The sequence below is a fragment of the Pleurodeles waltl genome, chromosome 4_2 (genome assembly GCF_031143425.1).
Source record: "Pleurodeles waltl isolate 20211129_DDA chromosome 4_2, aPleWal1.hap1.20221129, whole genome shotgun sequence".
Lineage (NCBI taxonomy): Eukaryota > Metazoa > Chordata > Amphibia > Caudata > Salamandridae > Pleurodeles > Pleurodeles waltl.
This window is the reverse complement of record NC_090443.1, coordinates 328,538,827-328,562,799: the sequence shown is the minus strand read 5'-3', so window position 1 is coordinate 328,562,799 and position 23,973 is coordinate 328,538,827. Positions and strand designations below refer to the sequence as shown.

Below are 23,973 nucleotides of genomic sequence, written 5' to 3'. Positions count from 1 at the left end.
GGTTTGGAAGAGGGGGTGACAGACACACTGGGAGAGGACACAGGGGACGTGTAAATGGCAGTGGGGGTGGTGACTGCACGTGCGCGGAGTGTTCTGGTGGGTGTGCTGGTGATGGACGTACTGGCTGATGGTGGTGTGCATGCAGGTGTGAGTGGAGACATCACAGGGAGGGAGGAGGGAGACGAGGAGGAGGGGAACACAGAGGAGGCAGTGGCTGTTGGCATGTCTGCATGTGGATGTTGCATGTGTGAATGCTTGTGTGATCTGTGGTGCTTATGTCTGGATGAGCTGCCCTTGGGTGTTGAGGTGTGTGCAGGCTGGTCTGTAGGTGTGGCTGGGATAGGCAGAGGAACAGGGGAGTGGGACTGGGATGAGGAAATTGGAGGGGGGAGGCAGGAGACAGGGACAATGGCTGCCGTCAGTGCTGAGGCCAGAGCGTTGAACGATCGCTGATGGGCAGCCTGACCCGAATGAATGCCCTCCAGGTATGCATTGCTCCGGTGCACCTCCCTTTCTACACCCTGGATGGCATTCAAAAGGGTAGACTGCCCAACAATGAGCGTCTGGAGGAGGTCAATGATCTCCTCACTGAGGGCAGCAGGGGTAACTGGGGCAGGGCCTGAGGTGCCTGGGGCGAAGGAGATGCCCACCTTCCTCGCCGAGCGGGCACGGGGCGAACGCTGAGGGGCTGCTTGGAGGGCAGAGCTGGTGCGCTGGGTGGCGGCTGTACCTGTTGTAGCGGTGGGCACGGATGTTGCCGCCACCACAAGGGAGCTCCCTTCAGAGGACGTGTCTGTGTCGCTGACGTCTCCACGGGTCCCTGTTGTGGAGCTCCCCTCGCCCTCCGGCTCACTGGTGAACTCGGAGTCGGTTGCATGGCCCTCCGGGGCCATGTGAGATGCAGCTCCCTCGTGCTCCGATGCCACTTCTCCTCCGCCTGATGATGCTAATGCACACATGAACAGGAAGACCAAAAAAAAAGGGGGGGGGAGAGACAAAATGACATGTTGAGTGCATGCATTGGCGACACCGTTGGCGGAGAGGACAGACACAGAAGCCCCCTGCCCTTCGCCGCACACTCGGTGTACACTACTCAATTATTGTGACTTGGCCTACAAGCCTATGGACGACAACTGCACACATAGGTGACCCAGGGCCATGGATAGCTGTACTTAGCACCCTACAGAGGTGGGGGGCGGGGGCACAGGGCCATGCTTTACGGAGGGGCCTAGCCTACAGAAATCGCCCTGGCCTAGAGATACCCACAGCCCTCCTCCCCCACCCAGACACCTCCACTCTGCGCTAATATAGCAGAATGTGCTGGTACTCACCCCCTTGTGTCTGCTGTGATGTCCTCACGCGCCCATCCAAATCGGGGTAGGCCACCACCAGGATCCGGGACATCAGGGGGGTCAATTGCCGTGTGGCACCCCTCCTAGGTTGGGAGGCAATCCCCAGCAGAGCCTCCGCGGTCTTTCTGCTCCCGCGGCAGATGTCCTCCCACCTCTTTCGGCAGTGGGTGCCCTGTCTGTTGTGGACCCCCAGGGTCCGGACGTCCTTGGTGATGGCACGCCAAATGTCGATCTTCTGATGGGCGCTGACCTATGTGACATGGACAGGGTGGGAAAATAAATATCATCATTTTCTGCATGGTCGATGTGAGTGGCCCCCCTCCCCAACCTTGCCATATGGCACATGCTCTCATCTGTCGTGCGATGCATGCCTCATTCGCTCCCCTCCCCACCATCTTTCATCCACCCCACTCAACACAGGCATTGCCCACAAAGCATGTCCCCAGTGTACTTACCTGTTGGTCTGGAGGACCGTAGAGTAGCGCATACTGGGGGAGGACCCCATCCACGAGTTTGCCCAATTCTTCAGAAGTGAAGGCAGGGGCCCTTTCCCCAGTCGCAGCAGCCATTGTCTCTTCCAGACCGAGGTCACAGCAGCACTTGCAGTATAGGTCCTCTCCTGTGGATGATCAGGTATCGAGTGATTAAGCAGAAAGGAAATGGTGGTCACGCCCGCGGCGGTGCGTACCGCGACCGCCGGCGCACATCGTCATTGGCTCCTGAAACCCATAGGGTTCAATGTTAACCAATGCGGCTTTGCGCCGCGGTCTTCGACCGCCTACCGCCACGGTGTGCCACGCCAGCGCATTGACCTCACATCCCATTGTCACACTTCACAGGTCAGGCAGCCGCCATTTCAAGGGCCCACATGGCTTAATTTCTACTGCGTCACACAGGCCAAGGCCTTGCATTGCCACTCATACAAGCCATTCAATGCATAGAGAATCGTGTACTGTGCAAGATGTGTGAACGTACCTGTGGGTTGCTTGACTCTGTGCTCCATGTTGTCCTTCCTAGGCACCGTCCGCTGGGACTTGCGAGGAGATGGAGGAATGTTCCCGTGTACAGACCGCTGGTGGACCTGTCGACAATGGAAGAAAGACATGTCATACTGACATACAGACTTGACCATGCCACTGTACAGGAACTGTGTGCCCAGCTGGAGCCAGACCTGATGTCACCCATCCGCCAACCCACAGGGATCCCCCCTCTAGTGCAGGTTCTGTCAGTGCTCCATTTTTTTGCAAGTGGGTCATTTCAATCAACAGTGGCCATTTCATCAGGGATGTCCCAGCCTATGTTTTCAAAGGTGTTGTCCAGAGTGTTGTCTGCCCTGATGAAATACATGCAGAGCTACATTGTTTTCCCTGAGGTGGGGGATTTGGCTACAGTGAAGGGTGATTTCTATGCCTTTGGACATATTCCCAACATCATTGGTGCCATTGATGGGACCCATGTGGCTTTGGTTCCCCCCAGAGAAAGTGAACAGGTGTACAGGAACCGAAAAAATTATAATTCGATGAATGTCCAGGTGGTCTGTTTGGCTGACCAGTACATCTCCCATGTTAATGCCAAGTTCCCTGGGTCAGTGCATGACGCGTACATCATGCGAAATAGCAGCATCCCTTATGTGATGGAACAGCTACAGAGACACCGTGTGTGGCTAATTGGTGACTCTGATTACCCCAACCTGTCGTGGCTACTGACCCCAGTGAGGAATCCCCAGACCAGGGCAGAGGAACGGTACAATGAGGCCCATGGGTGTACTAGGAGGGTGATCGAGCGGACCTTCAGCCTCCTGAAGGCCAGTTTTAGGTGCCTGCATATGACAGGTGGATCCCTAATGTACTCACCAAAGAAGGTGTGTCATATCATTGTGGCCTGCTGTATGCTTCACAACCTGGCTTTGCGACGCCAGGTGCCTTTCCTGCAGGAGGCTGGTCCAGATGGTGGTGTTGTGGCAGCGGTGGAACCTGTGGAGAGTGAAGAGGAGGAAGACGACGGGGACGACACAGACAACAGGGACAGAGTGATACTACAGTATTTTCAATAACACACAGGTAAGATTCAGCACCGGCATTTTACAATTACTTACAGTCTCCTGCCTCTCTACTGTCTGGCCTATTCCCCCAGTGTATGTTAACTGAGTTGTGACTTTCCCTTCAATTTTCAGAGATGTGGCCCCCACTGCGTGACCTCTGCTTTGTTTACCCATGGACTACAGCTGTGTGACAGTGGTATGTTCTCATCACTGTGTAACTGGACATTTTGGCAGCGTTATGTTTAACATTTGTTCACAATACAGGCAGACTCCAGATTGTTTTTGTGCAATAAGTGTTTTTATTAAAGTGTTGAATTTCGGAACATGTTGGAAAATCGGTGATGGGTGATGGTGGAGGAATGTCCATGGCAGAGTCCAGCTTTTCAGTCTCACAGGTGCATTGTCCATATGCCTGTGGAAGGTGGAGCTGGGGCAGTTTCAGGTTGGACAGGGTGACAATGTGGGACAGTGGGATGACATCAGGGGGTATCCTTTGCTGGCGGGGGTCTTGGCATCCTACTCTGTCTTCTTACGAGATCTCAGGCCCCGCTTGCGGGGTGGTTCTTCTTCTGCAGGAGGTGGGCTTCTGGTGGCCTGTTGTTGTGTGGGGGCCTCCTGTCCACTAGCGCCGGCGGAGGTGGTAGCCTGTTCTTGGTCCATGCTAGTGACAGGGGCCCTTTGTGGTGCCACATGGTCCCACAATGTGGCGACAATCTGGTTGAGTACCCCGACGATGGTGCCCATTGCGGAACTGATGCTTCGAAGTTCTTCCCTGAACCCCATGTACTGTTGCTCCTGCATGACCTGGATCTCCTGGAACCTGGCCAGTACGGTCGCCATCGTCTCCTGGGAGTGGTGGTATGCTCCCATGATGGAGGAGAGGGCCTCGTGGAGAGTGGGTTCCCTGGGCCTGTCCCCCCCCCCCTGTCGCACAGCAGCCCTCCCAGTTCCCCTGTTTCCCTGGGCCTCTGTCACCTGGACGGTGTGCCCACTACCACTGCCCCCAGGTCCCTGTTGTTGTTGAGGTGGTGGGTTAACCTGGGTGCCCTGTAGTGGTGGACACACCGCTGATTGACGTGTCCTGGAGACAGAGGCATGGGCCCGCTGGGTGGGAGCTGTGCTGGTGTTCCCAGAGGGGGTTAGGTCTGCTGTGGCCTGTGGCTGTGTGAGGGGAACCGACTGTCCCGAGGTCCCCGATGGGCCGGGCTGGTCATCTGGGTCCAGGGAGACAGAGCTGCTATCATCACTGGTGGCCTCTTCTGGGGGTGGGATGGACATTTCTGGACCCTCCTGGGCAGTGTGGTGGCGTTCGGGTCCTGCAGGGGTATAGAGGTATGGTTATTGCTTCAGTGTGTGCCATATCGTGCAATGGGTGGGTGCCCGTGTACCCCAGGGCTGGCATTCCTGTGTGGGGGCTTTTGTGAGGGTGGCTTGTGGGGGAGATGTGTATGTGCAGTGGGCATGCTTTGGTGATGGGTGTCCATGCTTTGTGGACGCATGCAGGGCTAGGTGTTAGGATGGGTGGGTTGTGATGGTGAGACATTTGCAGGGAGTAGGTGTGATGGGGGTGGGGGTATGATTTGGGATGCAGGTGGGGTGGGGGGGGGATGAAGTAGTTAAGATTTGACTTTCCAGAGTCCATTCCTCCAGCTACTCCTGCGAGGCCTTCAGGATGCAGGATGTGCAAGACTTCCTCCTCCTATGCTGTGAATTCTGGGGGAGTAGGTGGGGGTCCGCCGCCAGTCTTCTGCACCGCAATGTTGTGCCTTGATACCATGGAACGCACCTTCCCCCGTAGGTCGTTCCACCGCTTCCTGATGTCATCTCGATTTCGTGGATGCTGTCCCACAGCGTTGACCCTGTCGACTATTCTTTGCCATAGCTCCATCTTCCTGGCAATGCTGGTGTGCTGCACCTGTGTCCCGAAGAGCTGGGGCTCTACCCGAACTATTTCCTCCACCATGACCCGGAGTTCAGCGTCTGAAAACCGGGGGTGTCTTTGGGGTGCCATGGGGTGGTGTGGATGAGGTGTGGGGTGGTGTATGTGTTGTAGAGTGTGGTGAGTGTGGTGATGTGTGGTGATGTGTGGTGTTTTGTGCGTGGATATTGTGTGGGTGATGGTGTGGTTTGCCTCTGTGTGATGGTGTTCTCTATTCTGTGATGTCTGTCTCTGGCTTTCTGTCGGATTTTTGGGTCGTGAGGGTTTGTGGGTGATGTGGGTGTGTGTTTTATATTGTATTGGGTGTGTGGGAGTGGTGTGGGTATGTGTATCAGGTGTGTGTATTTCGAATTGTCCAATGTAGTTGTGTTTTGTAAGTGTGTGTGTATTTCGACGGCGGCGGTGTGTACCGCCAATGGAATACCGCGGTTGAAAGCCCGCCGCGTGGATTCGTGGGTCGGAATGGCATGGGCGTATTTCTGTTGGCGTGACGGTGGAGGTTTGGTCATCGCCAGTTTCCCGCTGACCTTTGGTGTGGCGGACTTTTGTGGATGTCGGGTTTTTGGCGGTTTGCCAGTTGCGGGTCAGAATGACCGTGGCGGTTTACCACGCCCGCGGCGGTGTTATGGCGGTCTTCTGACCGGCAGTGAGTGCCTTTTACCGCCGAGGTCAGAATGACCCCCTTAATCTTTACCCATCATTTTGCCACGCAAGAATGCACAACAGTTATGTGAACTACTAACATCCAATCTGCCAAGGCTGGTGCCACACTCATTCTTAACAACAGCAGCATAGTACTTTGGCATTTAAACTGCAGGTCATCAGAAATGTGAGGCATAAGAAACTGAACATGACAACCTTGGACACAAATATCTGTGCCATCCTCTGTCTCCGGTTAAGTTGCCACAGCATGTGCACGAACTCGTATAGCACTTAACCTGTTTCACCACTGGAAAAAGAATTGCAATATCATTTTTTTCTTAGCAGTCAAATGGGACTGCCAAATTTGCTAGCACCACACTTAGTTTGTGGCCTTCTAATCCTTACAAAATCACACGCAGACACACTGTACAGAGCCTTCTGTTTCCCCGCAGAACCACAGCTCTCCCACTGCCCTGTGCCACAAGGTCATGTATTACCCTGCTGGCCCTTGATCAGAACACCTTGATGCTCTGGTGCCCTCTTTGCACACATTCGCAGGCTTTTCGGGATTAGATCTCTTCTCCCCCCTCCCCCATTATTGCTTTGTCTTCTTCCACTAATTCTCATGTGCAGCTTTGCTGCTGTTATTAGAAGTGAATCTGCGCAACTAATTATGCACGCTGCAAACCATCACGCATTGCCTGCACATCCCTACCCTGAAAGTCTAAACCTTTTCTTCCACATCGGCATTTCGATGCTTTCTGTCGAAGAATTATAATTTTGTTTTCCACATATATATATTTTTCCTTTATATATTTACTGAAGCGGCACAGCAAAGACAGGGGACATGCTCTGAAAAGTTTATGAAAAACTGAGAAGAAAATATTAACCAGTTTTACATGACTCACATATATCCAATACAGATTGATGTGCTGAAGCAAAGCAGCACTCCTCAGAACGATTATCATCACATTTTTATTCTCTATAGGAATAAGCGTCAAGGAAGCAGGGATTCGCTTTTGTAGGAATTTAAGGCATTGTCCGCCCTCAAATGGAATTAAGCGGGATGTCTGTGCTTCTGCGGAGAGAACAGTCTCGGCTCACAGTGCAATGTATAGGCTCCTTAAAATAAATGTATATGAGACATATCAATAATGGCTTGTATATCTAAGTGGACTTACTAAACTTATGCAGCAATTGTGTCCCCCTCCATTATCAGTGGTAATGAAGTGTATGTACACTTATGAAGTGTAAAATAAGTACCAAGCCTTCAAAAGCCGGTCTGGGTGGGCCCGCTCCACTTTGGTGGCTGCAGAGGCCTACATGATGACCTTGCACATATAATGTACATCTACAGAGGGCAGATTATCCAATAGAGAAAACAAAATCACTTCAGCATCAGGTAAGTTCAAAAGAAGATTGCATTTAAATACTCTAGGCATTCATTTTAAGAACCCCACGATATATATACTCTAGTATGAGCAGCGCAATGTGGGAACGCATCAATAAAGCTAAATAAACAAGCATTGGCAAAGCCAGCAGGTTCCACCTGTGCAAAATCTATTGGCTTTGTCATTGTCTGTGTCATAGCACTTTTTTTTTTTTTTACTTTAAGTTATATTGCACAGCAGCTCAACTGCTCTGCAATAAGTAAAAAGCATTGACAAAGTAAATAAAATTTGCATAGGCAAAACCTGTTGGCTTTGCCAATGCTTGTTGTTATTGCTGAGGGGCCAACATCTCCCCCAGCAATAAGGTCGTTACAGAAACTTTGACAAACCTATCATTGCTAGAGTCAAAAGACTGGCAGGCGTGACCTCCGTTACTGTATCTCTGTAAAAGTGACACTTTGTCCCGAATTCTGGGTCAGGACTGGAAGCTCTGATTATGCTTCTCTCTTTTTACTGTGACAAGTCAGCAGCCAATCACAATACATTAAAGAAAAAAACTATATTACCCATGTCACAATATGTCGCCCATATCACATGCCCCAATCACATAAGAGCAGTCCTTTTAAGTATTGAAGAGTCCGTTTTGTGTCCTCTTTCTTTGCTGCTGCGCAGCCAGTTAAGTCACGTATTAAGCTTGCTTCTTCATGCTTTTCTCTTTGTGCACATAATGCTATTTTATGATGCACGCTGTGCTGCTTGCAGAGCGCGATGTAAGCACTGCTGATGCAGCACTGAATATGTGAGCTTTCTGTAATTATCTGACTTTCCCTTTCAGAGGCAGCCCTACGACTGCCCGAACCTGTGTCCCTCCACAGACTCCAATTGGGAGCAGACTGCAGCCATTGTGACGGCTGTGCTCCTATTTGTAGCTCCGCAGGGGCCTTGAGCACTCACGCACATGAGCTAAGTTGCCGCACGTCGTTTGAACGCTGCAGCGAGTTGAAAAAAGAGGAGTGGTTCTGCCTCCTCACACCTCATAGCGTTTACTATATAAATTGGCAGCTCCGGTCCTCTGATGGCTGGATTCCAATTCGGATTGTGGCGTGTGCCTCCCACTGCTGTTTTTTCACTTGCTGAAGAAAGAAAAAAGTGGTATGCTCACAGTGAAGCTCCCCATACGCCATGGGGCATCTCAGTGTACACAGGCCTTTACAACTTGCATAGGCTTTGCCTAGAATGCTGCAGGCGGCTACCTCCATGCTCTATTCAAGTAATAATTTCATAGTTACCCGCCTGCTGGAATGTGCACTCCCTCTGATTGTAGAGCTTAACTACCATGATTGGAGCAGCATCTTCAGTGGCTCATTAATAAGTGGGGCATCATGGCTCAGTTCTAAACCTTTGAAGACGATGACTATTATCAAGAGGACGCTCCTTCTTTGGAAGACAGCCGTGTGGTTGCCTTGGACAATAGTGTCCAACTATCAGTTAATAAAGCCATGGCAAATGTTCTGGCTCCCCTTACCCACCACTTTAAATGTTTTGCCCACCAAAAGGGCTGGCTCCCCCCTCTTGTGCCCTCGAACACATCACAAACCTCTCAGGACAAACCTTCTAAGGGCAAGGCGAAGGCCAAAAAGTGACCCCATACAGAGGCTTTTGAAAAGCGGTCATTGACAGTCAGAGATTATGATGGTTATAGGGTCTCCCAAGCCCAGGAGTGGGATGATTCACTAGATCTTTCTGGGCCAACTGATTCAGACTCCTTGTCCGCTAACCATTCCGACAGCGATCAAGACAACAGTCCAGGCCCTTGCAAAAACAGACTGGCCGGCCAGACAGGCCGACTCCGCCGTTCCCCACCCTCCTCCAGATCCCCTACCCAAGGCATCTTCAGTGTTAACATTGAACCCTGGTGGTTTATTCATCCGCTTTTCTCCACATGGTCTCCTCAGCAGGAGGTGGCAGACTACATCGATTAAAAGGTGTGCCCCAGACTTCACGCCGAATGTCTCCGACTGGAGATAGCAGGGAAAGTCACAGACCCCAGAGGTAGACCCTACAATGGTGACCTTCCTGAAGAAATGGGCCAAAGACCCTAGGAAAGGCCTGGACAGATGCTGGCACTTGTGCCAGGACAAGCTCCTGGATATCTCCGGCTCCACTCACGAACATCTTGGAGGTGACCTTTCAGGCCAAGAAGACGAATACCCCATAGACCCAGATATTCTTGTGGGCTGGGCACAAAGAGCGGTTTGCGAGACAGAGAATGCCAATGTGGCAAGCTCCACAGAGGGCGTAATTCCTTTCTAATGAGGAGTGACCTGCAACTGAACAATTTGGCATCTTTCGAAGTTGGTTCAATTGCGCAAGAAATCCCTTTATTAAGGAACTCGCCATGTTTGCCGCAACGTTCAGTTCCATGGACAAAGCCCAACAGTCTTTGAAGAAGGTGTTCCACCACACTTTTTAGAAGGGCCAGACGACGGCGGGCCGATCGTCAGGCCGTTTCTCCCACTAGGGACCCCAGCGAGACTACTACTGCCATGGATGAGGCTATACCAATCAGCCGACAACACCTTCTATCCCTCATGACCTTGTGAAGGATGGCAACGTTTCCATAACGGGTACAGCAGAGATCAACAGGGAACCTCATAAGACTCCTCTTATGCAGGTGAGAATTATCCCGCATTCTGACTTAATTTTGGGGGGCAGGACAAGATGGTTTCTACAAAATTGGCAATTGCTGACCAAAGACCCTTGGGCTCTCAAAACTGTACAGGGCTTCAAACTGGACGTCTACCAATCCCCTGCTAAAGTGCCCGGCCTCCTATCCCCCCCGAACTACATTTTCCCCTACAAGAACAAGGGGTTATCTCAGAAGAACTTCGATCTCTCTTACAAAAAGAGGCTCCTTTTTTCCCCACATCTTGGAGCTTTCATCAGCACCATCTTTTTGGTGGACAAGAAAGGAGGCGGGTCCCGCCTAGTCTTAAATTTAAAGCACTTCAAAGTCAGGGTAGTCTACAGGCACTTCGAAATGGAGGGGATCCATCTTTTACGGGACATTCTGCAAGAGGTCGACTGGTTGGTCCGCTTGGACCTGAAGGACGCATCTTTTCTCCTCCTCAATTTCTACAATTCATTTGGCTCGGACAATGCTTCGAGTCCCGAGTCTTCCCTTTTGGGTTCTTGTCAGCCCCCCTGGTGCTTCACCAACCTAACGAGAGCCATGGTGGAGTCGCTTTGCACAAGAGGAGTGAGGTTGACCCTCAATTGGTGACCCTTCACCTGTTATAGGCAATTCAGCTGCTCCAAGAGCTGGGATTTCCCATCAATCAAAGCTGTGTCTGACCCCTTGGCAATCTATGGAGTTCCTGGGGTTCCAGACAGACTCGATTCACTCCCAGTTGATTCTTCCAGCTCAGAAGGTCTGGAATATAAAAAAGGAATTGAGGTTGACATTAAGCAGGCAGACAATCTCGCTGAGATCTCTGGCACAGGCAGTGGGCCTTTTAGCTTCATCCATCCAAGCAATAGTTCCGGGCCCTTTCCACTACAGGGCCCTTAAGAGGCTTAAGATTTTGCATCTACAGAAGGGTCTGTCCTATTGAGATCAAATTTCCCAGTCAGAGGAGGCCAGGCCTGAGATGACGTGGTGACTTGATCATGTGAATTCCTGTAACGGCAAGGCAATATTCAGCAACTCCCCAGATGTCCTGGAATCAGATGCCAGGAGATAGGGCTGGGGAGCCTGATGTGGGTCAATGACCAATGGAGATCGTTGGTCAGAGAAGGAACTTCATCTCCATATAAGCTATTAAGAACTCCTGGAGGGGTCTTTTGAAATCAAGAGTCTTTTCCATCATCGGACAGATTGTTGCATTCTGCTGCGGATGGACAATGTCTCAGCAGTCAGGTATGTCAACAGGCTGGTTGGTACGAGATCATGGTTGCTAGCAGAGATTGCCAAGGACTTTTGGCACTTCTGCCTCAAACACCGGATCTTAGTGATCGTGGAATATCTACCGGGAAAGAGGAACTCAGTAGTAGATAGGCATTCAAGATTTCTTTGGGACTTCAGCGATTGGAGACTCCATCTGAGGGTGTTTTATTTTCTAAATCACAAGTGGGGCCTTTATTCAATTCAATTCAATTGAACTTTATTGCGGCTACAGGAGCCAAAAAAGCACAAGCAGTAATAAATACAAATAAATACACAAAAATTATAATTACAATAATAAATAGAATGATAAAAGGGAGTAAAAGATAAGAAAAGATGGAATAAAAATGGAATAAAATGTGCTCGCATAGGACGATGGGACAGTCTTAGTTGGAGTATTTATACAGAAGGGTTTTCTCTCTAACAAGCCAGCTAGCTCCGAGGAATTTGGCGACGGCGATCACTAGCGTTGGCCTAGTGTCTGATCTGAGGATTCGCAGGGCTAGCTCAGAGCTGCGGACTCCCAGTAGTCTGCATGCCGGAGCCAGCCATTTCCTGCGAGGGGCGGTGTACGCGGGGCAGGCAAAAAGGACGTGAGGGAGATTCTCAACTGGGGCTTTGCAAGCTGGGCAGACGGTTGATTCATTGTGTGACCAGCTGCTGGTGAGAAGTCTTAATGGGAGTGTTCCAATGCGGAGCTGGAAGTACAGTTTCCTTTCCCTTGGGGCCGTGATTAGGTCCCAAAAAGCTTCGTACTTGCATGACTCTTTTAGGTTGGCAAAGTCACAAGATAGTGTAGTGTGGAGTGCAGCCCTTGTGTCTTCGTAATTTGCCATTTGCCAATATAGTTTCTTTAGTTCGTTTTTCGAGGGGAAGACGGACGTGGTTGGCGAGTTCCAGAGATCATCGAGCCCGAGTGAGTACAGTGAACCCTTGATGTATCGTAGACAGGGGATTCTGTGAAGATGGTCGGCTTTTAGAATGACCTGTAGTGCTTCAGTGAAGATATCGAGCTCAAGGGTGGTCCAGAGACGCCGCCAGTACAGCAGAGGACGCAGGGCCTTTATTCAGAAGACCTCTTTGCCTCACGCCTGAACCAACAACTCCCTCTATTTTTCAATTGGAGACCGGATCCGGAAGCAAAAGAAACAGGATGCCTTCCTTCAAGACTAGTCCCTCTATGGGGGTTAACGCTTTTCCCCTGTTCAGTGTGATTGCGAAAGTCCTGGCTCATGTGGATCAGAAGAAAGCTGAGATGATATTAGTGACTCCGCTCTGGAGAGCACAGCCCTAGATTCCGATAGCTGTAGAGTTGTTATTTGACATTCTGTGCCTGGTCCCTGCTCAACACAATCTGCTTCTGGACCGGGTGGGGAATCCTCATCCATTGATCACTTCCGGTCAACTGCACTTGGTAGCCTGTAGAGTTTCCGGAGTCGTTGGCAAATGCCAGACATTTCTCCATAAGATTCCTTCTAGATCAACCTGGCATGGGCATCTGGCACACACAAACGCTACACAGCAGCATGGAGATGATGGGTGCATTGGTGTACAGAACGGGATTCAGATCCATTTAGGGCAGATGTCAATTTGGTGATTAACTTCCTTGCTTCTTTGGCAGCTTCCGGCCTGGCTTGTGGGTCCAATAACAATTATCAGTCAGTCAACTCGGTGGGGCATTTCAGTTTCAGAGAATACCTTGTAGTTTATAAACTCATGATGGGCATACGTTTTTACAAACCTTCAAGACTTACTCTTCCCTTAGAAATGTTAATGTGGTTTCAGCTTTCTTAGAAAGGTGGCTGGAGAATAAATACCGTTCCTGCAAGCAATTGTCTCCCAACTAATGATGTTGCTTTGTTTGGTATCATGTAAAAGGGTCTTGAACGCCTGCGCCCTTGATTTGTGTGGCAGCATTTTTTCTTCTGAGGAAGTTTCTTTCTCAATTTCTAGATGAACTCAAACTAACATTAGGAAAGTTTCATATCTGGCATTTCCTCATAATTCTAAATTAGTTGTGGTACAGTGCCTTAAAGCATATGAGGCTGTCATGAGTGAATTTAGAAGAGATACTGGAGGTCAGGTTCTCATTGCCCTTCAGAAGCCGTTTAAACCAGAAACAACTGATATTTTGGCTAGGTGGATGCATTGGTTGCTGAACGAAGCCAGAATTGATGTATCCATTTTGGAGCTCATTCAGCCAAGAAGCTATGGCTTCAAAATCATTAACTTTGGGCCAGGGGTGTGGAATTTAATAAAATATCTACTCGTCCATGTGACAGGCTGCTTCTTAAATCTATGTGTCCAATAAAAAAAAAAATCTACTTGTCCCTTTGGTGCCATATAGTGCGGTGACAAATTATGGCAGCAATCCCACTATGAGAGAGATCTGATAATATCCTTTCCAATTATGCCTCAACTAATCCTATAGCAGGGCTTAAATATTAGGAATTTCAAGCCCTACTATACCAATTTCCTTATTTTGCCACCTTTCCACAGATCTACATACTACAGCTGGAGGAAGCAGTTAGCAATATTTTCAAGGATGGAATGCCTTTGAGTCTATAAAAACCTACTAACTTGCATGCTTTAAGGATTTTCAACAGCTCTTCTCTAATCTTTTCCCATACTGAGAAAGGTTGGAAGTTTACTCCTGAAAAGGGCAGAAGTAGAAGTTCTTCCAGGGTTGGAGAAGAAAGTGGTTGGAGGGAAAGTGAACTTGTAAACCCCCAATAGATTCTCACATGAGCAAATCTACACATGCATATTTGCTTGTGCTAAAATACAGGTCACAGATATTTTCTAGGAGTGCCACTCCCTGGTCTACTTCTGTAAATTCTTGTTCCATGAAAGTCACTAATTCAAAGACATACCATAGCTGCACATTTGTCACTTTCTTTAATAAATTAGAAACCTAATTAGGTCTGTCGTTAACCAAGACATTTTGATTTTATTAAAATTCTATTTCTCTCTCTATCTATCAACCGGCTTTACTGCGAGTGATAGCATTCTGCTCTTCCACAAGGAGCATATTGGCACACAAAGTCGTTTTGTTCAGTACCGAGAACTACTGTGGCAATGTGTGCTTTTTGAGACCAAAAAAACTATCTTTGCCTTTTGCCAATGTTTGGTACAATGGTAATGGTGAGGGTGCTGCAGCTCCCACAACAATAAAGTGTTACAAAAGCAATGTCAAAACAAGACACACCTTGACAAAAGACTGACAACCAATGTCGAATCGGTTGGCTTTGCCAGTGCTTGTTTATTTTCATGCTTCCCATAATCTTGTTGAAAACGGTTACACTGATTTTCCATTATAAATATTTTTGGGAAATACTAACAAGCATCAACACATTATACTACATGATGCCTCAAAGAAATTATACCTAAAATTTCACAGTAATTTAGCAAAACATCTTTTCCTACTTGAATTTTTGTTTCTGAACTTTTTATTTTGAAAGCAAAGAATCATCAATCTTGCCTACAGCCTACTGCAAACATTTGCATCTAATCAGAGAGCATTATACGTAGCCTCATATTGTTAAACTTTTCAAACGTCTGTACACTTTTTTTTTTCTCCTGGAACCACTGTCAGTAGTGTAGGGTGACCTTACAACATTTATTTAGAGTGCTTACCCTAATAATAAAGGCTTTGCATTAATGAACCATAAATACAATTTCAAGCAGCATTAACTTATGGACACAAATATTACCTCAACTGCAGACATTTCACTTCTCTGTAAACTGACAGGCAAAGGGTTTGTGCTGCAGGGTGTTAGGCCTACTTGACTAAATACAAAATAAACCTGAATAGTTGTTGCCTCTGACCCCAAACAATGTGTCCTGGGCGTCGGGCTATAGGAATTCCACACCCTTGTTGGGCTCAAGATTAGAGAATATTCTGAGAGCGGCGGACTGGTCAGCGGAATCGGCATTCACGTCCTTTTATTATAAACCGATTTTGGACCTAGCTTCAGTGATGGTAGCTCAGCTTCAAACAAGCATAATCTGAGCCTCCAGGCCTGATACAGAACATAACATTTTCTAACTTACGCAACAAGAATTTTCAGTTCTATTACAGACACAGAGGCGAGAATTATCCCACCCTGATGTTGCTTTAACATCTACATATGGCCTAAGTATATACCTTTTTTCTTATCATCATCAGATTTCAGATTGTACAATGTTGTACTTCTGCCCTATGTATATCTGTACTTAAGATGGAGTGTTTCTTTTGTTTGATTAGGATGTTTCAACAAAATATGGATATTATGGCTTCTTTTTTTCAGGATTTCCAGGTAACGACCAGAAACGGAGCTGAGGCGGACGAGATCTATTGATAGGTTGGCCTGGTCAGTGCTTTGGATCCTTGCAACTTTCCTCTGAGTTCTTTTGCCATCCCCATTGGATGCATATTTTGGATGACTCTGAAGTTTTCGCTGGAGTTGGTTATTCATTAAGTTTACAGTTGTGGTTATGACTTTAATCTGCAAAGAAAGAAGAAACAAAATGGACTCTGCAGTACTTATGTGATTGGGGCATGTAATATGGGCGACATATTGGGACATGGGTAATGTAGTTTTTTAGCATGCAAGCGCTGCTCTTTTTAATATGTTGTCATCTATTCTGTGGGCTTTAACCACGCTAATCTCACATCCATCACTTTTATTTGTTCCTGGGCCTCAAAAATCCCTTGATAATGTTGGTAAATGCTTTAGATTTGTCCAGCCTTGAGGCTGGTTTGTTACTAACTTGCAGACTGACCCTCTTACATGGCTTATTGCACAATTGCCGATATACTTTAGTGTGGGCACATTACTTTTTCTTTTGTTTCTCCCCTTCACGTCACACTGCATAGCGCTTTGAAGTTTCATGCAGCAGGAACTCAATCAGAGGTAATGGAGTTTATTGTTTCCTGCTGTTTGGTGTCGGGCTGCTTACTGAACAGATGGCATCTGCTTCTCCTCGTGAAAGGCCTCCACTGTCAGGTTGACGTGTCTGCATACTAATCCTATTGAGGATTGATACATGTACGATATCTGTGTATCTACATTTTACTTGGTGGGTTGTGTCACTTGCAAATTAGCATAACATTGTTTTTCAACATAATTATGTACAAGAAGTTGGCCCTGTATATACTATTTCAAAGTAAGAAATAGTGTGCACAGAGTCCAAGGGTTCCACTGAGAGGTAAGATAGTAGCACAAGTAGATAATTCTAATGCTCTATTTTGTGGTATGTGGTTGAGCAGTAGGTAGTGTTAAGCATTTGTTGTACACACACATAGGCAATAAATGAGGAACACACACTCAAAGACTTACTCCAAGCCAATAGGTTTTTATATTGAAAAATATATTTTCTTAGTTTATTTTAAGAACCACAGGTCCAAGATATACAGGTAATACTTTAAATGTGAGGTACTTCACTTAGATACTTTAGGAACTTTGAATGAAAACAATTTCATGTACAGTCTTTGTAAAAATGGCAATAAGCTATTTTCAAAGTGAACACAGTGCAAAAATCAACAGTTCCTGGGGGAGGTAAGTAAAGGTTAGATTAGGAGGTAAGTAAAACACTTACAAGTCTCAGTCCTGGGGCATAGGCAGCCTACCGTAGGGGGTTCAAGGCAACCCCAAAGTTACCACACCAGCAGCTCAGGGCCGGTCAGGTGCAGAGGTCAAAGGGGTGCCCAAAACAAATAGGCGCTAATGGAGAACAGGGGTGCTCTGGTTCCAGTCTGCCAGCAGGTAAGTACCTTCGTCCTCGGTAGGCAGACCAGGGGGGTTTTGTAGAGCACTGGAGGGGTGGAGAGGGGGAACACAAGTAGGCACACAAAACACACCCTCAGCGGCACAGGGGCGGCCGGGTGCTGTGTGCAAAGCAGGCGTCAGATAGTAACCAATGGAGGGACCCAGGGGTCACTCTAGCGGTGCAGGCAGGCACGGGGGCTTCTCGGGACAGCCACCACCTGGGCTAGGCAGAGGGTCACCTGGGGGTCACTCCTGCGTCGAAGTTCTGTTCCTTCAGGTCCTGGGGGCTGCTGGTGCAGTGTTGGTTCCAGGCATTGGTCGGGTCCCTTGTTACAGGCAGTCGCAGTAAGGGGGAGCCTCTGGATTCTCTCTGCAGGCGTCACTGTGGGGGCTCGTCTTTGGTTACTCACCGGCTCGCAGTCTCCGGGAAGTCCTCCCTGAGGTGTTTGTTCTCTGGATCTCGAGCCGGGGGCGTCGGGTGCAGAGTGTGAAGTCTCACGCTTCCGGCGGGAAACGTGCAGTCTTTGAAAGTTGCTTCTTTGTTGCAAAGAAGTAGCTGGTTTTGAACAGGGCTGCTGTTCACTGGAGTTTCTTGGTCCTTTAGTCCAGGGCAGTCCTCTGAGGCTTCAGAGGACGAGAGTACCCGTTGGATGCGTTGCTGGAGCAAGTTTTCTAAGCTGTAGACAGGCCTGTGGGGCTGGGGCCAAAGCAGTTGTCGTCTTCCTCCTCCTCCTCTGCAGGCTTGTAGGTCAGCAGTCCTTCTTGTTTCTTCAGGCTGCAGGAATCTGATTTCCTGGTGCCCCTAAATACTACATTTAGGGGTGTTTTTAGGTCTGGGAGGGCGGTAGCCAATGGCTACTGTCCTGGAGGGTGGCTACACCCTCTTTGTGCCTCCTCCCTGAAGGGAGGGGGGCACCTCCCTCTTCCTATAGTGGGAATCCTCCAAAATCAAGATGGAGGATTTCTAAAGGCAGGGGTCACCTCAGCTCAGCACACCCTAGGGGTTGTCCTGACTGGTTGTCCATATCTCATTATCTCCCCTGGACTTGCTGCCAAAAGTGGGAGCTGTGTCCAGGGGGCGGGCATCTCTACTAGCTGGAGTTCCCTGGGGCATTGTAACACAACGCTTGAGCCTTTGAGGCTCACTGCTAGGTGTTACAGTTCCTACAGGGGGAGGCGTTAAGCTTCTCCACCCAGTGCAGGCTTTGTTTCTGGCCTCAGAGAGCACAAAGGCTCTCACACCAGGGGGTCAGAAACTCGTCTCTCAGCAGCAGGCTGGCACAGACCGGTCAGTCCTGCACTGAAGGATTGGGTAAAGTACAGGGGGCATCTCTAAGATGCCCTCTGTGTGAATTTTTTAATAAATCCAACACTAGCATCAGCGTGGGTTTATTATTCTGAAAAGTTTGATACCAAACTTCCCAGATTGCAGTGTAGCCATTATGGAGCTGGGGAGTTCGTTTTTGACAAACTCCCAGACCATATACTTAATATGGCCACACTGTACTTACAATGTCTAAGAATGGACTTAGACACTGTAGGGGCATATGGCTCATGTAGCTATGCCCTCACCTGTGGTATAGTGCACCCTGCCTTAAGGCTGTAAGGCCTGCTAGAGGGGTGACTTACCTATGCCACAGGCAGTATGTTGTGTGCATGGCTCCCTGGGGGGGATGCCATGTCGACTTTGCCTTTTTCTCCCCACCAACACACACAATCTGCAATGGCAGAGTGCAAGTGTTAGGTGAGGGGTCCTTAAGGGTGGCACAACACATGCTGCAGCCCTTAAAGACCTTCCCTGGTCACAGGGCCCTTGGTACCACTGGTACCTTTTACAAGGGACTTATCTGTGTGCCAGGGGTGTGCCAATTGTGGAAACAATGGTACATTTTTAGTGAAAGAACACTGGTGCTGGGGCCTGGTTAGCAGGGTCCCAGCACACTTCTCAGTCAAGTCAGCATCACTATCAGGCAAAAAGTGGGGGGTAACTGCAACAGGGAGCCATGTTCCTACATTATGTGAAACAAAGCTTATGGAAATGGTGTTACTAGTTAAACGTTTGTTCCTTGGATCTGTTTGCAGTCTTGCTTACGGTTGCCTTTTGCTGACCCGCATGCAGCATTTTATCCCATACTCTGCAATATACTTTGGGCTTTTTTGCTGGCTAGCTATATTGCCTGTTTTGGTTCTCTTAGGATTTGCTGCTTTCCTCTCTGTTTCATGTTTTTATCGCACCTCAAGTCACAGCTACTATTGGGTTTGATAATGTCAGCCGCTTTTAAAATATCCAACGTTTCCTATACTTTTCCACATGGCTATTAGTTGTGCACCACAACGTACGCTGTTGTTAGATCACATCATAAAACACAGCAACCATCTATAGAAGACATTTTTTATGCTCACAAAGTGACGGGCCACTGGAGTGGCTAAAATAAAATAAATTACGTGCAAGAAAGGGTTCTCAATTTGGGTTCTAAGGTCTGGACATCTATTTATGAGATGTGTTTGGTTAAAAAAAATAAACAGGCACTTAGTAAAGTGCCTTGTGCACGTAGAGTTTTTGCCCTTTGTCATAAGACTATTAAAGGGACATGACTGATTAAAGACTAGAGTGTTTCATATTTGTTGTTTTGAAGGTGCCTTCAGTTGTTAATATACTGTATTATTCAGGTCCTGTGAAAGGCCTCCATTTTACACTCATGTTGGATTTGTCTTCCCTTCACCCTCGCTCCAGTTTCTATGGGTGGGCTACAGTCGCGTCATTTGAGGCTGTTGGTGCTTGATCCACCCTGTTATGCCACAAAGGTGTATCACATTCCTGAGGTTGGAAGCACATGGTACAGCAGGCCGTTCCTTCACCGCCGCACCTCCGGCCCCGGCACCAGGGGGAAAAGTGGCAGCCGTGTGCACTGCAAACATTACCACAGAGAGTGGTAAAGGTAGTGTGATGAACCAAGTCTAGGGCATAGCTTTGCCCCAAACAGTGGGGAGCTTTCGGAGATCCACCACTCTGCCCCTTTCCACAATCCTTTCAAGTTTTAACTATTTCTGGAGCCGCTGCCAAGCAGTTCTGGTAAACCTCTGTAAATGCAGCCCGTTGGGTATTTTAGGCAACTAGTGTTTAAACAGTACGCAGAGACAAAAGCTAAAACGCTTATGTTTTATAGGTGATGTAATTGTTTTGCTAATACGCGATACACATTGACACAAGTTTAAAACTCGTACGCTTCTGAGTTCAAAGACCTGCATTAAAAACAGCAGTGAAATTCGAACCTTTCCATTCCAAGGGGCTTCTCTTTTCTCTGCGAATGGTTTGTAAAGTTTATTTGTCCAAAAGCCATTACTTTATAAGGAACTATCCTCAAATGTGTGTTGAGAGGTATTAGTAAACATGCATTTTTAACTTGAAGGGGTATTTTTGTCCCCTGGATAAAGGGGATGCTAGGGTACAGGGTGTGTACGCTTTAAAACCTGGAATCTCGGCACAACACTGTTTACTCCAAGCGGCGCTGCCAACCCCCTTTTTACATACCATCGACAACAGCAAGGGCGGCTTACGCATGGTATTAACAAGGGACTCTGCTAGATATTCAGAATTATGTAGGCAAACTCCACTGAAATATTTCCTGGATTTCATACAACACGTCCCTGCCCAGAGTATAACTAGACTACTTTGCTGGTCATGGTAGGTTCTCCTCATAGAATTTGTGTTTTTCGTTCAGGCATAGCAGTGCACAAGTGCTGCTTTTCCACATGTAATCTATTCTGTGGGCTCTACCTACGCCCATCACTTTCATTCGTTCCTGGGCATGCCTTTCAAAAATCCCTTGATGATGTTGGTAATGCTTTACATTTGTCCTGCCTTGAAGCTGTGGTAGTACACCCTTTCCTTGCTTCATGCACATTAGAACAGTAAATGTGCCAAGTTTTTTTCAGCCACCATATTATAAGTGTAATAGAGTTAACGTCATGTTGTTCCTGCTTACATTTCACATGGTTTACTTAAGCTCGCATTCTCTATAAGTGTTTGTTTTTTCCAGGATGTTGTTACTTATTTTTTTTTTTCAGCCACCATATTACTCCGGTCTCCCTTGTAACCTATTTCCAATTTCCCAGTTCTCCATACGAGTCATACGAATGGCAACAGCACTATGCACATATCATCACTCCACAGCATTAAAAAAAAAAAAAACAATTTAAATGTCATTTTCAACAACAAGAGCTCTAATTTTCATAGACGAGACCGATTGCATTGTAAATGCTTGTTCTTTAATGTATTATGATTGGCTGCTGAAATTTTCACAGTAAAGATAGAGGCATAATCCTCCCCCTTCATGTCCTTTATAGAATTGAAAATTCTTGTTGCATAAACTAGAAAATGTCATATTTAGCCCCTTTCGCCTGAATTTCGATCTTTTGTCCTGAATTTGCCTCCCTGGCAGGTGGTCCCTCTATAGCCAACATACCACCCAAGGAAGAGCCCCGAGCCCAGCCGCAACCTCAAAGGCTGTGTGTGGAGTACCAGAAAACTCAGTGGAGGGGCTCGGGGTGGTGGTTCCTGCTGAGGGCGAAAGTGAGGAGGGATTTAGAGTATCCCCAGTCCCTACACACCAAATGTCACCACGCACATACCGGAGACCGACACGATCAAAGGATATAAATAAACTGGCGATGGCTTGCTCATGGCCACTCCCAGAGTAGCAAATACTATGCCTAGAGTGTGTGTTTGCTTCAGTTACCGAGCCCCAGGCCTATGTGGCGTTAGCACTTTATAGAAGCGGGTTTTATCACTTAATCTATCAAAGGCGGTCAGCAGAGTTAATCTCCCATTAAAATAACTGAAGGAAGCGAATAAAGGGCTACACTTCCACACGAACACGCTTTAGACAGATACATCATTCATCCCTCAGAAGTTTAAATGAAGGGGTCGTTTTTCTGCTACTGACAAATAATTCATTTCACAATACACGAAGCAGAGAACAGTCTGTAGGATTAAATTACATGGACAATACGAACTAGCCCCTCTCCCGCACAACTGCACACTCTCTTACCTTGATCTCTCGACACAGACTGCCAAAAAAAAGTCTACTCCCCTACTCCATCCCTATTGGCTCCCAGCAATACTGATTCACCAGCACCCCTCGTAGTACACACCTTCCTCCCAACGACAATACTACCACAGGCCCAGAAAAGAAACCCGAAACAAACCACTCCCACAGAAGGAAAGTATCAAGCAAAGGCTTGAGAGAACGCTTTGTACAAACCAACCAATAAATAGGTATTTGTGTTGGCTTATTTTCAAGCTTTGTTTTTAACCTCGTGGTGCGTTTTTCTACAGTTTTTCAAATATAGCACTAACTCGACCAGAAGGTGTTGGAACGCATCAATAACATCACAAAAGGTCATAGGCATTGTTTATAGGCATGGGGCGATTAAGAAATTTACTCTGAATCGCAGGTTATTGAGCCGACGCCGAGTCTGATTCTTCAGTTTCACAGTCAGCAGCTCTGAGTCTGACCGTAACACCACATCCTGGAGAGAGGAGGCACTCAGAAGGCACATGAAAATTCGGCTCGTTCGTTATGGACTTGAGGTTTGATCCGGCCTTCAGGCTCAAGCCGGGTTTAAATATTCAGTGGCTCGCCTACCTCTTGTTACTTAGATGGTTGGTATAGCCTGAATGAGTGCCCTCCAGTTGCTAACAGGCTCCCTTCGTGAATAATAAAACTCCCATTAAAGATGAGCGATCAGTAGTGAAATGGTATGTGGTATTACATGGTGACTCTATGGCAGGACCACAAACACGTCATATACCCCTCTTTCTTCACTGTTCAGTGCCTTTCTGCCTCTCTGCACGTCTTCCGTTTGAAGTGTGGTTTTTGGCTTTGAATAGCGCTTGCTGGCAGCATTATTGTTTTAGCAACCTCGCTGCTAGGACGCGTTACTGCGGCGCGGGAGGCCCCTTTTGAAGAAGCTTGAACACTTTTGATTAAGGTGGCACGTCAGGCCCTCTAGAGGGCGCGCATCTCATTTTTCAGTCGCTTTGTGCTCAGCGCTTCGAAATTTCGCACGTAGGGGTTTTAGTAGCCCAGGCTCTTTTTCTAACCCCTCCAACCCGCGCCCCCCTCCCCCCCCCCCCCCGCCCCATTCTACACCGCGTTTGCGGTCAGTGTGTACTCCTGAGCGGGAGGTCGCTCCTGATTTATTCCGACACGTTTTACGCGTCCCTTATATATTTTAAAAGGTGTGGTTCTAGGTTGGGCCTATTTGACAGATTTGGGGGGGCTACCCTATTATTTTGGGTGTATTCTGTCATTATCCTCGGGGTCCCAGTATGCAGCCCGTACAAGAGCATAACTCCTTCCCTATCATGTCCCCTGCTGGGGGCCCTTCACATTGCGCCCTACTCCCCGAGGTGGACGTGTTGCTGCCGCAAGCTATCGCTCAGGCTCTCGCTCCCATCAAGGAGAGCGTGGCGCAGCTTGCGGAGCAAGTTTACAAAGGGCCAGGCATGTTTGGAGTGACGGGGGTTGCACCTTGTGCTTCACCCAAGGCATCACGCAAGCGCGCCTCGGGACATCTTGGGAATTTTGAACCCCTATCTCAGATCCCCTGCAAGAGTGCGCGCACGCAGGCTACACTACCCTGCCGGGAGGGTTCCCTACCCAGAGTAATAGGTGGGAAGCTCCACCATTAATTTGACCTCCCTGTAGGGTCACAATCGGGTTTGCAGGCGACTCCGAGGGGGACTCTTCCTCGGATGAGGAGGCTGAATCTGGCCGTCCCTGGTGTCCGGGCGCCTCGCTACTGGATATACAGGATCCAGGAGAATCGGATTCTGATATGTTCGAGCCAGAGGGGATTTACCACCCTCACTCCTTCGGATGACGCCCAGATGGCAAGGTGGCGGACTAC

General features: G+C 48.1%; 1 protein-coding gene across 1 annotated transcript in view; it reads right to left on the bottom strand.

Moving 5' to 3' along the window:
- Nucleotides 1-22,620, bottom strand: part of LOC138293858 (probable endonuclease 4) — a 207,755-nt gene extending 185,135 nt beyond the window's left edge. Inside the window, exon 1 of the mRNA XM_069233162.1 lies at nucleotides 22,504-22,620. Coding sequence (XP_069089263.1) covers nucleotides 22,504-22,620 — 117 coding nt within the window. The remainder of the gene's footprint in view (nucleotides 1-22,503) is intronic.
- Between the last annotated feature and the right edge of the window lie 1,353 nt (nucleotides 22,621-23,973).